Raw genomic sequence first — 14,303 nt, 5'->3', positions numbered from 1 at the left:
CAGAGCGCCAGCAAAGTATGGGAGTATCGATGGCCGCTGATTAAGAAGGCTGCATCGTGGTGAGCTCCTGATTGTGCAGCTGGGTTGGAGCAGGATGCCAAGTGCAGTTCCTTCCCCACGGCACAAGCAGGACAGGACAGAGAGGAAGCTGAACGCGGCACCTTCCCTGTGCTGAGAGCGGGTAAGCCAACCACATGGCCACCTGATCATCAGTCCTACAGGATTGCTGGGCTGCCTCCAGTTCATCTGGCCTACAGGACTGCTGGACATTGGATTAGAAAGCAGGCAGGCTGATCAGAGATGGAGGAGATGCCGAGCATTGCGCCTTCACCATACCGGCGATGACCTCTATGCGTGGTGCGAGAGGAGAGCCACAGACACCAGATCCGCTGACTGCAGCATGAGAGTTGAACGGGCGACAGGGGACACGTGGAGAGGAACCATCTGCGCTCTCAGAGGTGGCGGAGAAGCCTAATTAAACAAAAACCCCCGCATATGATCCCCTGAATGGCCAGATCGCCCCAAGGAGTTGCCAGATCACCCAGTGGAATTGGTCGAACGGCAAAGTTGCACCAAAGGTGACCCGCATGGCAGAGGACATGCGGCGGGGGACTGCTTTGCACATCACGAAGGCGGTGGCAGGTTCCCACCTGGTGTCCCTGACCAGTCAGCCAACTGTTCGGCCGTGGACAACTGGCTCAGCCAAGGCCATCAGAAGGAGGGCAGCGCTGCACTGTCAGGAAGGACAGATTGGAGCCCAGCTCGAGACACCCCAGACACAGCTGTGCATCATCACACTAGAATGGGAGGAACTGAGAACCTATACAAGACTCGAAAAGAACACTAGTATATATTGAGCTTTTCAAACTTATATGTTGAAAAAGGAGAAAACCCCTCAGAAACCTATTGGATTATCACCTAGTTTGCAACGGATATAAATGTGAATTTAGCCGTTGATTAGTTTCTATCATAGGGATTTGATAAAAACTCCTTGCATTTTTACTTTTGTCTTTTTTTATGCAATTTTGTTTCTTCGTGATTACATTTTTATAAGTGCTGAACGTAAATCAAAAAGTGCAAACATTTGTGCAAGAAACAATTTAGAAACGCCGACTATACAAGAAGCAACACTTAGCTTATGTTTGACGGGGCCGCCGTTTCACCCGTATTTGGCTTCTTCAGGAACATGTGCTGCTAATTCGACTTTCAAGTATCTGGAGAAACAAGATTCAATCAGTTACTTAAATACATGGTTTAAAAAGCTGTACAGCTCTATCTCCGGTTCACGTACTTTCACTTGTTCAAGCTACAAACAAAATGGCGTTTGCGTGTCACACGCCAACTGAGCCCTTTAAATAGAGAAATGGAAACAGCTGATCTTAAAGTGACCGTTGCATAAAGAATGTTGTTCTGGTCATTATTTTGACTCGATTAGTAGAATGCATACCAGTCAATTTTACTGTTTAAACCCATAAATGTGGCATGTGCCAAATCTGCAAAATCACTCTACAAACAAAAAGTTTCAAAGATGTCTTGAATGGACAAGAATATCCTTTAGTTCATTATACCAACTGCAGTACTGACTTTGTAGTTTACGTCATCAAGTGCCCCTGTTACAAATTATACGTAGGAATGACGAGAGCACTAAAAAGTAGAATGTTAGAACACAGATCAAATATAGCTAGGCATAATATGAAAGAGCCACTGGTTGAACACTGCACTGCATTGAAGTACAAATTTGAAGATCTTAAATGCTGTGTCCTTGACAAAGTTGAAATCAATCAGAGGGGAGGCAATAGAAAACTGATGTTACAATGGAGAGAGGCAAAATGGACATTTAAACTGACAATGTTAGAACCTGGGCTCGATGGACCCTTGGTCTTTTCCCAGTGTGGCATTACTTATGTACTTATGAACATCATGGACTCTTGGGCAAATGCATTTCAACTAAAACTCAACAAAGAAAAAACACACTGTCTTATCCTCTCATCCCATCACAGCGCGGACAACCCCACAATTATCAACACCCCAGATTACACCCTCCCTATCTCAGACAGCCTGAAAATCCTTGGCGTCACATTGGACTGCAACCTAACACTAGAGAGCCAAGTGACATCCACAACAAAGAAAATGTTCCATTCAATGTGGAAACTGAAACACGTGAAACAATTCTTCCCGAGGGAAATATTTCGCAACATGATACAATCAATGGTACTAAACCATGTAGACTACTGCAATGGAATTTATGCGGGATGCAAAGAACAAACATTAAAGAAACTTCAGACTGCTGAAAACACGGCAGCTAGGCTTATCTTTGGAAAAATGCGATTTGAAAGCGCAAAACCCCTCCATGAAAAACTACAGTGGCTCCCAATCAAAGAACGCATTGCTTTCAAAATCTGCACTCTGGGCCACAAAATTATCTACGGCGAAGCCCCGGGATACATGACAGACTTGATCGACCTACCAACCAGAAACACATTCGAATCAACATGAAAGTACCTAAATCTGCACTACTCAAGCTGCAAAGGACTCAAATACAAATCAACTTACTCATCCAATTTCTCCTACATAGGCACACAACTGTGGAACGCTTTACCAAAAGCCTTGAAAACCATGTACAACCACCTAAACTTCCAGAAAAAACTGAAAACTAACCTGTTAAAAAAGGTAAACCGTACCAATCCAACATAAATGCCTGATCTCTGCAACACAATAAAACTAAAGTATATAATGGACATAACACAACTCTTCCGTTGCACAATTCCCTAATGTGGCTGTGCCACATGTACTGTATCTTACCAAAACACCACTTTGTATTTGTTTATACCACAGTCTGCAAACGCCTCTCCGGTACTATGGAAGCCACATTGAGCCTACAAATAGGTGGGAAAATGTGGGATACAAATGTAACAAATAAAATAAATATTCTGCATTTCTAAATTGAATCTTACACAAATGTTTGCACTTTTTGATTTAAGTTCAGCACTTATAAAAATGTAATCACGAAGAAACGAAATTGCATAAAAAAGACAAAAGTAAAAATGCAATTTTATCAAATTCCTATGATAGAAACTAATCAATGGTTAAATTCACATTTATATCCGTTGCAACCAAGGATTGATGATGCGATAGATTTCTGAGGGATTTTCTCCTTTTTCAACATATGAGTTTGAAAAGCTCAATATATACTAGTGTTCTTTTCGAGTCTTGTATAGGAACTGAGAACCCTCCCAAAAACCAAGGTACACAAATGATGCCCTTCTACCCCCCCCCCCCCCCCCCCATGCACAACACATACACCCATAATACTAAACACATACACACCCATACCAAAATCCCAGACACACACACACACACACAAAAAAAAAACCCTAATCAGAAGACAATTTCAACCGGACTGGGAGACACATGAGAACCAATACAAAAAGACCCCTCTCAAAATGGCCAACCTCAGATTATGGATTCTCTATTACATAATAACAACATGGATTTTGAAGACTCTAGCTGCATCACCTAAAGAATGGGACAATTTCCCTGTATGCATCACTACCAGATGACATACAGAACAACAACTAGAAGAGCTCAATCACAACCCCCCACAACAAAACAGAGACCAGACCTACAATGCAAAGCCAAGCCTGAACAATAACAATCAAGACCACAATCCTAACCATGACAGATAACACAGCCAATTACAAATGGTTAAACACACCAGCACTAAACATGATAAATACGTCTCAATATCCATATGATACATAAATGCAAGATTGGCAGCTAACAAGACAGCACTACTCATAGATTGGATAGAAATGGAATAATTAGGATAACAGAGGATGACCCAGCACTAAATGACCTCTGTCCACCAGGATAGAAGACAATACACATCCATAGAACATTAAAAGAGGAGGTGGAGTTACAATAATATACAAATCTATCTTTAAAGCAGAACCTGTCGCCAAACATATATCTCCAACAATTGAAATTTTGGCATGCAAAGCTACTGAACTGATCAAATATGTATCATACTGTTCTACCGCTGCCCCCCCCCCCCCCCCACCCCACGGAAGGATGATTTCATGGATTTCATATCGAACATCTGCACAAACCAACCAAATGTCCTACTACTAGGAGTCCTCAATCTACACCCAGAAAAACAAACCAATACCAGAACACTAGTGAACTTCATAAACTAAAGGAAACTTAAAACAGTACAAGGTAACTCTACTCACACAAAAGGACACACATTAGACATTCTAGCGCACAGATTCTGAAAGGAAAAACAAATCACATAGTAGAAAACCACAAATGGGAACAGGTACCATGGGTGGACCACACAAGCTAACATTCACACCACAATGAAAGGAAAATGGCAAAAATAGAGATCCACAAACACCACACACATGCACAACAAGAGGGAAGGTGGATAATAGTACCTTCTGGACTATAGCGATGAATGAACAAAGCATCATACAACCCGAGGACATCCACTTCATGAGAAAGTGGGATGAAACAAGCGAAAACACACTAAACAAAATAGCGCCACTCAAAATGAAAATGAGAAACAAAACACAACCATGACCCTGGTTTAATGATTAGCTATGACACCTGAAAAAACTGTGCAGGAAACTTGAAAGAATATGGACCAAAAACTAGACTGCCATAAACAAAACAACATAGAGAAAATCTATAAGAACATACACAAACAAAAAGAAAGCTACATCAGACTACTACAGTGCATACGCCAACCCAGAGCAGACCAACACAAAATAAATATTTGAACTCATGAACAACCTACTGAAAATCTGTACTAGCATCAACCGAAACATCACCCACTGCAGACGAGCTTGCACAATACTTTGAACATAAAATAGCAAAAATAAGGTCAAACATAAAGAAATCACAAACACTTATAGAACAATCGATGTCCACACCGATTATGGGCCTCCTTCAAAACAATCAAAGTAAATATAGTAACGTCCTTACTGATTAAATATGCACAGTGCCTGCTAGACAAATGCCTCAACTACATGATGAAAGACCCACAGGTATGGTTTAGTGAATGTCTCACCAAACACATTGAATACATATTCTCAAAAGAACAATTCCCAAAAGACAAAGGTGAAATTGTACTCTCCCCAAAAACACAACCAGCAAGATCAACGACATTACAAACTAAAGGCTGGTGGCCTCAATACCACTACCAATCAAAACGATGGCAGGTCAGTATCACAGCAACTAATGGAATAACTGACACAATTCTCAATCCTTTACAACTCCCAATCAGGTTTCAGACCACAACACAGCACAGCACTGAGACAGTCATAACCACCTTGATAATGAAATTCAGAAGCCTAATCTGCCAAGGGCAGAATATATTATTACTACAATTCAATATGTCAAGTACGTTTGACCTAGTAGACCACTCAACACTAATGGCCCTCATTGAAGTGGCAGCATGGTTCAACGGATTCCTAAGGTCCAGCTTCTACATTGTAAAGATGTCCAACCAGATATCAGCCTCATGGACCCTGGAATGTGGGGCACCACAGGGATCTCCAATATCACTAATACTGTTAAATGTAATGATGGCACCACTCGAGGAAAAAACTTGAAGAATTGGGCTTAAATCCATTTATAAATGCAGATGATGTCACCATATATATACCTTTTAACAACAGCATCATAGAAATATTGGACAAAGTCAAAATGGGCCTGGACCTTAAGAGAGACTGGGCAACAACCTTCAAACTCAAACTAAACTGAGACAAAACCTAATTCCTGGTCCTATCTAGCCTACACAACCCATCAGATCACCAAAATTCGCAATCAACAGTCAAACATTCCAAATCAAGTCACAACTGAAAATACTAGGAATTATTCTTGACAAAACATCTATCACTGGATAATCAAATATCAGCAGTAACATCAAAACGCTTCAGAACACTATGGAAACTGAGAAGGATAAGAGACAAAATCATTCCGGATAATGATACAAGCTACAATACTATCACAACTTCACAACTAGACTACTGCAACGTGGCATATGTAGAATGTAAGGAAAACACACTAAAATCACTACAACTGTCCAAAACATAGCAGCAAGACTTATATTCAAAAAGTCAAAATACGAAAGAGCTACCCCACTGCTCAAAACACTACACTGGCTACCAATCAAGGCTAGACTACTCTTTAAAGCTAGCACCCTCATCCTCAAATATTATTTGGAATGGCACTCGAATACATGCAAGAAATGATCTAATTATTTCCAAGAAATGCAAGCCCAGAAACCGGGAGATACTTCTACTCCACCTACTCAACCTCAGGAACATAACATTCAAAACCATATTCACAGCAGGTTTAGGCTACCTGGGATCCAATGGTGGAACTCATACCAAAAGCCAGTTCAGGAAAGAACTGAAAGCATACCTCTTCAAAAATTCTATAGCTAATCACAGAAGCCACAAAGGACTTCAAGTCACAACTGTAAAGCAATTTTAATGTAAACTGTAAGCCACTTTGAACTGAAACTTGTTTTTGGATACAGTGGGATACAGAATGCAGAAATAATAAAATGTACGATGGCCTGAACCTCGATTCCCTTGGTTCCCTTTTGACAAGGAGTCTGCAAGAAGAGAGAAGCGACTGGGTGGGAGAACTCCAATTGTAACCTTCTGTAAGAATATCCAGAACCCATCGGTCTGATATGATTTTGGCCAACTCCTCCTGAAGATATCCTCCCACTGGAGGAAGAGAAGAGTGGACCAGCCTCATATCATTACAAATCTCGAGAGGCATTGGGTACTCTAGCTGACTGAGAGGAGGACTTACTGTCTGCACAAAAGGAAGACTGATGTGCCTGAAAGCAGAGCTTCATATTGATGACCAGACTGGTAATGTCTGCTACTATCTGCTGTCTCAAAATCCTGAGCCTCCTGAAAATGGAAAAGGACAACCAGAGGCTTTTGACTTATCCTCCGGCAACCACTGTGGCTTAGTTTCCTACAGGTCTTTTACTAAGTTACTGAGATCTTCTCCAAATAGCCTCTTGCCCCAAAAGGGCAGTTTAACTAGCCATGACTTTGATGCTGCATCCGCTGCCCAATGCTGGAACCAGAGTTGCTAATGTGCCATGACAGCTAAAGACATAATACGGGCCGTAACATGTCATAAATGGCATCCACCAAGTAGGCCAACCCCACTTCCAGCTGGGCGTTGTGGCGCCCATTTTGTGTTGCAGACAGCTGATGCCACTTCAAGCACGCTGTTGCCACAAACAAGCTGCACACTATTGCTTGAAGGGTCAAAGAGGCCACATAAAAAGGCTTGCTTCAATGAGCTTTCTAGCTTCCTATCCTGTAGGTCTCTTAGGGCAAGGTAGTCTTCGTAGTCACTGCCATAATGAGGGAGTCTACCCTGGGAAGCTGCAATTTCTCTTTCTTTTCTGGAACCAACGTAATCAGGTCCTGAATGCCTGGATGCATTGGGAAGGCCTTAGAAGGACCTCTAAGCCACCTCATGAATGATAAAGATGGAACTCCCGACACCAAAGCAGAAGACTTCTCAATGAAAAACACCACCAGTGCCTCAGAAATAAGAGTACTGAGCTCCTGTCTATGAAACACCCTCAGTACTTTTGGATCATCTCCCTTTCAGGAGTGAGCTATCCTCTAATAGGTCTTTCAACAGTGGCTCTTCTGAATAGACTGAGGTCACACCAGATAAGGAGAAAGTAGCAAAGAGAGCATCACCTGGAGGTCTAAACAAGATCTGTTAGGAGCCATAAGGGCAATGAGGTGAGAAACTGAAGCACCTTCCATCAATTCTGACTGTCGCTACTTCAGTAAATAGGCCTGGTGTAAGAGCAATATAAACTCCAGAAAAAAACTATGATCCTGATGCAGTTGAATGCTCTGTCAGGCTCTGAGGCTGTAAAATAGTGGCTGTGCTCTGTGCGTGATCAGATAGAGGCTGTTCCTCACTGGCAGTCGGTCCTTACAAAATGGCGCCCGTTCCAAACATTCTCTTGCATGAAACTGCACACCGGCCTTGCCAGAGTACCTGAAGTCCCTGGTATATTTGGATGCTGCGACAAATCCGAAGACATGTTGCTGCTGACCATTTCCTCTGTGTCCCTTGGGATTCCTACCTTGTACTCACTGCAATAACCTGATGCCGGCCGGCAGGTCCCACAGCGGAAACGTTGCTTAACTGCCTCTGCAGGAGTTGCCGTTCACCCTAACTGTCACAAGTGCAGCACATGTCCCAAGCAGTGAGTCAGGATCCCTCCCCTGCACCAAGTAGAACTTGCAGTCATCCAAGCGGTTCTGAGTTAAACTTTAGTCAGACTTACCACTGCCAGCTGCTCCTCCCAAATCCCAGTCTTCACAAATCTTATCCCAGATGAGAAAGGGTCAGGACTGATACTCTGTCCCATGCTGTCCAGTAAACCTCCTTCCTTCTCTTTTTATTTTTAAGGTAGTTGTGCTGGAAAAGGAGAGCTCCAGAGGAAACAGGGAAGAGGTGAAGGGAGGGAAGAATTAAATTTGCGGGGCACCAGAGACAGAGATCTGAAGACCTCCAGATATTACTCTACATACTCAAGCTACACACAAAACTCAACTGGGGACCAGTTGACTGACTGGACCAGGAGCAAATCATTCAGAACCAGAGGCTGAAAAGTGTGTGTATCCACCTGCTAGAGATAGAAAATACTGAAGAGTTGGAGTGGATGCAGAGACGTGTCTCAGCTCAGTTTTCAGATTTCTATCTCCACCTGCTGGTTGATGGGCACAACTATTCCACAGGTTCTGGAATAGTGGGAAGCTACTAATGGGAACCAATAATAACACTAGGTAACTGCGTGTGATGGGATTCTGAAATGGTTGTGAATATAAATAGAATTTTGTTTACTTTTTTGTTTTTTTTATATTGTATCTCATTGCATATTTTAACAATTAATAATAGTGGAAATAATTTAGTAATATTCAGCAATGATACATCCATTTTTTGCTGTTTTATTAACACCAGACGCCCAGCTTCTTCTTGCTCTTATGGGATTAATGGTGTACGGTTGAACATCATTTTTCGACTCTTGTTTTATTCTGCTGAGTTACACCTTTGTTCGTACAGTTCTCATGATGTATGGCCCTTCTCAATTCAGTTAATTTACTCAGAAAGTAGACACTTCCATATTTGCTGTTGGAAAAGAATTACAGGCGGAAGATGCTGCAGTCTCACTGCTGGCAGCTGCCATACACGATGTAATTAGAATTTAACAAAGTTATCTTTGGATAGTGTATCAGTTTTATTTTGGTCATTTCTTTATAAACCAATGAATTCAGTTTTATTACTGTACTTCTGTACACTCCCACCAGATATGGTAGAGGGTGCCAAGGCCTCCATAGTTTTGTCAGCATTGTAAAATGCACAATAAGGTATATCTTATGTAATTTGGTAGTTGTGAGGTACTATCTTATAGAAGTTTGTAATAATTTTCTATTATGTTAGCTGATGTAGAGGTTAGTGATGGGTGGGCATGAGTGATGGTTAGACGGCAACTCCAGTATTTGGGAAGTAAGACCAGTAGTGTCAGGCAGACATCTATGGTCAGTGTCCCATAAATGGCAAAAGTAGAACAGGATTAAATATTTACTTTTCATATCACATTCATATCATAAGCTGCGAGTATCTCAGTGAGGGGGGGGGGGAAGAAGACATCTTAAGGTTGAAATTAACAAGTGAAATGTCATTAGTTAGCAATATTGTTGGTTTAATCATGTATTGATGATGAATGTGATTCTGTTGCAGAATTGCTCTGTGTACTGTTGGCATGCTGTTGTGTTCAAAGATTGCATCATATGTAGCTGCCTATATGTGGCTGGCATGGTAGCAAATTGCCACTGCCCTAGGTGTGCCATACCAGTGATTAATCATGAAGGAGTTTAATCTGTACAGAATGACGGGTGTGACTTGAGCCGCCTTGTTCAGCAAACTGGATGGGCCGTGCAGGTCTTTATCTGTCATCATTTATATGTTTTCCTCAGTTTCCTTTCAGAATTGGTTTCCCAAATCATAATAGGGTTAATTTTGAAAAAGGGATTTATATGAAAAGCACCCAAGTGGCCATGTGCTGTTATAAAATTGGCTTCCAGAACTTTCCTCGAAAGTGCACAAATCCTCTGGTACAAAGTCTTTCTGTGTTCTATATGCATATATAGAGCGGCATCCTTACCATTAGGCCACCTGAAGTGAGGGCATCAGGCGGCACTCTTTTGGAGCGGCATTGCCCCCACCCTTCCTTCCCTGAATTTACCTTATTTTCTTGCTTTCCAAAGGTCAGGGCGGCAGCAGTTCCCATACACTTCCCTTCTCCCTTACAACCCGCCTCTCTGACGTACTTCCTGTTTCTTCAGAGGCAGGGTGGGCCGTGGTAGAGAGAAGGGACCGGAGCCAGCGGCAGGGCAGCTTTTGAGATGTGCTGCCGCCCCAACTTTTGGAAAGCCAGAAAAGAAGGTAAATTTGAGAAATCCAGGAGGGAGATGTTAGACTGGAGGGTGGAGCCAAGCCAGGGGGCAGAGCCTGGAGCGGCAGACCATCCCTTTACCTCAGGTGGCAAACTGTCTTGGGCCGCCCCTGCATGTACATGCATATCTTATAAAATATATGGAATAAATATTCAACCAGCAGTGATGAGCAGTTTTTTAGGCAGAAGCAGCAGCAGCAGCAGCTTTATGCTGTCATATTCAGTGCCGAGCTGTGTCCAGACAGCATCATTCGGTTATGGGTGGTCAGCTGGCACTTATCCAGTTAAGACCAATATTCAGACCTTAACCAGATAGGTGAAACTGGACAAAGATAGGGCTGTGTTTTATGTTTTCCAATTTGTCTGGTTACCTTATGTGCTGAATATTGGCACTTAACCTCGTACGTGCCAGCTCCACACTGATTCTGTCCCTGGACTGCCAACAACATAGCCAATTTCAGCTTAGCTGGTTAGAGGGGATGTTCAGTGGCCCTATCCTGTTAAGTGCCACTAAATGCTGACAGCCCTGCACAATTGATTTAAAGACTTGCCCATGTATCCATTGCAAATATGCCCCCCCTCCCCCGGAATGCCTGTATGTGGCCTGTAAAAAGCATGCACTGTCATTGTTGTGTCTATTTATTACACGTGGGAAAAGCTTTATAAAATATCAGTCTGAAAAATTAGACCATTCAAATATTGAAAGCTGGTTCTTGTTAATTTCATAGATGCAGGTAGCTCACCTCCATAGTGCAGGAATTTATAGGGTTAATTTGATATGACAAGTTCTCAGAAACCTAACAGCTAATCAAAACACTAAGGGGGCCTTTTACTAAAGATTAGCTTGAGCTATCTGCAGTAGGGCCCATTTTTTTGCTATGGGACCTGCTGTAGATAACTTGAGCTAACCTTTAGTAAAAGACCCCCTAAGTTTCTCCCACCATCATATGCTGTAAGAGCTGTAGATTGGCTTTATATCATTTTTATTTTGATAAGTTTTGTGGAGAAACAGGAAGGAAGAGTAAAAATCTTGCTTGACTCTTGCTGATTTTCTCCGCAATCAACCTTGTTCATCAGGAGGTCTGAACGGGGAAAGAACCAGTGACACAGAACAGCGGTATCAGAACAGCATTTTATTAATTGTGTGCTAGTTTTGATTCTGTATAGGAGACTTTTTTTTAAGTAACCATAGTTTTAAAAAATATACAAAAACATATGCATACATATTCACAGTAGCAACGGTGTGAAAAAGTGATGGTGCAGTCATCACATCCTCAGAAGTCTCTTTTGTGCAGGAAGGATACGTTTGTGGAATATGGACTCTCCATATTTCAAGAGCACTTTCGGCTGTCTTATTTGATGCGATGTGAAGGAGCACTCAGAGACAGCTTCACTAGGGTCGTGCTGTGTCAGGACATGTGTAGCTAGCAGCATAGTTAAAAATCTAGAACAGTTGTTTACTGGAAAAGAAATCAATGCATGAGTCAATCTGCTGAAGGGAAAGGACCCGTATCCCTGTACTCTACCTACCATCATAGGCGGTTGGTGGCCCAACTGTTTGGGGAGGCTAAAGGGGGCGGGGTTAGGGGTGGTACCAGGGGGCGGGGCTTACATCCATAATTGTCCGACAACACACAGGAAAAATAAATAAATAAAAGTAAAATAGTCACAATTAATACCTTTAACAATTCAACATCAGATCCCCCAAAATATTATAAAACCATGTCTGATGTTATGACAAACAAACTAAAATGAATTTAAAGTGTTGATGTCAACTTAGTACGGCCAACACACAATCTTTCCACTGCAAAACACTATACACAAACTTGTGCAAAAACACACTCAGAAACTTACCAAATCATAACAGCACTAATTCCAAGGACAGGACGAGCTACAATCTTATGCGTGGAAAGGCAGCACTGTAATTACACCAGGCTCTAAAACACCAATACACTACCTAGTGAAAAAACCAAAACCAAAAGGGCTGCAAATAGTACACGCTAGCAGAATACTGCACCTTGATCACACATGAAAAACACATGACAACAGATATGACAAAAGGATCTAGAAATCAAAAGATATGAAGGCAAAATATTGAACTGGAAAATTACCTCAAGAAGTCAGACTTGGCATGCAGCAATACTAGAGAAATTGAAACTTACATGCAAAATATCACAGATGCACATTTCCAAAAGCTGACATATTCCAATTAATACATTCTGAATAAAATACTTTTTTCTACCTTTGTTTTCTGAGCATTTAGTTTTTCTATTCGCTTTGGTCCCAGTGTCGTCTGTTTTATGGTGTCTTCTTTCCATTTGATATTCTTTCACTCACCATGTCCACCATCCTCCTGTGTCCTTATGCGTTCTGTCTACCATTCAAAGGGATGGACATGGCATCTATACCAGGCTTCAACTGGTGTAAATACTAGTGCCCAAATTTGGGCACAGGAAACTCAACTTGAAGAGCCCTTTAGAAAATAATGCTCCACCATTGTTTCCGCTAAGCTGAGTGGGAGACCTCCAGCTGCGTTGCTGCCAATGAGGGGTGGTGCTTAAATATTGTGTTTTAAACCACTAGGAACAAGCAGGTTCCCTGGAATCCCGCAGAGCTCATTATTGAAAATGTGATAGTAAAACAGCATATCCCACTGGCAGGACTGTAGTAGAGTGCCCCACCTTGACTTTTTCCGGTGCCCAAATTTGGGCATTAGTGCCTAATGCAGCTCCCTGATGGGCAAAGCCTGTAGCATATTTATTTATTTACTTATTTTTATTTCCACATTTATGACCCAAATTTCTGGTCTCCTAGCCATACATTAAACAATGCAGAATCAGTTGACATAGAAGATTTTATTGCAGTAATGTTTATGGAGAACTCTCTTATAGAAATCTAAGGTTTTTGCCTATGAGATAGTGAGATTTTCATTATTGTCTTATGTGCAAGTACTTACTAAATGTTCATTTTTCTTCATTTTCTTTTCAGTTTCCTCATAGTTTTGATCTGCCTCATATTCAGTGTTCTTTCTACAATTGAGCAGTATGCAACTCTGGCTACAGGAACGTTATTTTGGATGGTATGTATATACGTAGACTGTGTAGTATGTTTTATGGGTCTGTCATGCTATTTTTATTTTGTAGGGATTGTTTTAATTACAGTTATTAATGGTTTAGACCAGGTGGTCTCACAATAGTTTGTTCTGTGGACTTAGACTACAGTGGTGCTTCATTTGAAAATTTTCCCTAAAATCCCCCCTCCCCTGCCTCCCTTACCCTTCTCTTTTTCCCATTCTACCTTTGTTCCCGTTCTTGAAATGGCAGCTAGCAGTGGAAACCAGTTGTGGCCGTTATGGGAGCAAGGCTGTGTGCCAATGCCATGATCTTTTCCCCGTGGCAGCCTGTAATCATAAGTACATAAGTACATAAGTAGTGCCATACTGGGAAAGACCAAAGGTCCATCTAGCCCAGCATCCTGTCACCGACAGTGGCCAATCCAGGTCAAGGGCACCTGGCACGCTCCCCAAACGTAAAAACATTCCAGACAAGTTATACCTAAAAATGAGGAATTTTTCCAGTCCATTTAATAGCGGTCTATGGACTTGTCCTTTAGGAATCTATCTAACCCCTTTTTAAACTCCGTCAAGCTAACCGCCCGTACCACGTTCTCCGGCAATGAATTCCAGAGTCTAATTACACGTTGGGTGAAGAAAAATTTTCTCCGATTCGTTTTAAATTTACCACACTGTAGCTTCAACTCATGCCCTCTAGTCCTAGTA

The 14,303-nt window shown here is 41.9% G+C and overlaps 1 protein-coding gene across 4 annotated transcripts in view; it reads left to right on the top strand.

The window, feature by feature from the left end:
• The window catches only part of KCNQ1 (potassium voltage-gated channel subfamily Q member 1), a 1,547,560-nt gene that overhangs the window by 235,517 nt on the left and 1,297,740 nt on the right, over window positions 1-14,303 (top strand). For all 4 annotated transcript variants that reach the window (XM_030201128.1, XM_030201127.1, XM_030201126.1 and 1 more), the window contains exon 3: window positions 13,514-13,604. In XM_030201128.1, coding sequence (XP_030056988.1) covers window positions 13,514-13,604 — 91 coding nt within the window. The remainder of the gene's footprint in view (window positions 1-13,513; window positions 13,605-14,303) is intronic.

Source organism: Microcaecilia unicolor, chromosome 4, assembly GCF_901765095.1.
Source record: "Microcaecilia unicolor chromosome 4, aMicUni1.1, whole genome shotgun sequence".
Classification (NCBI taxonomy): Eukaryota; Metazoa; Chordata; class Amphibia; order Gymnophiona; family Siphonopidae; genus Microcaecilia; species Microcaecilia unicolor.
The sequence above is the reverse complement of the archived record's forward strand: the minus strand, read 5'-3'. Positions and strand labels throughout refer to the sequence as shown.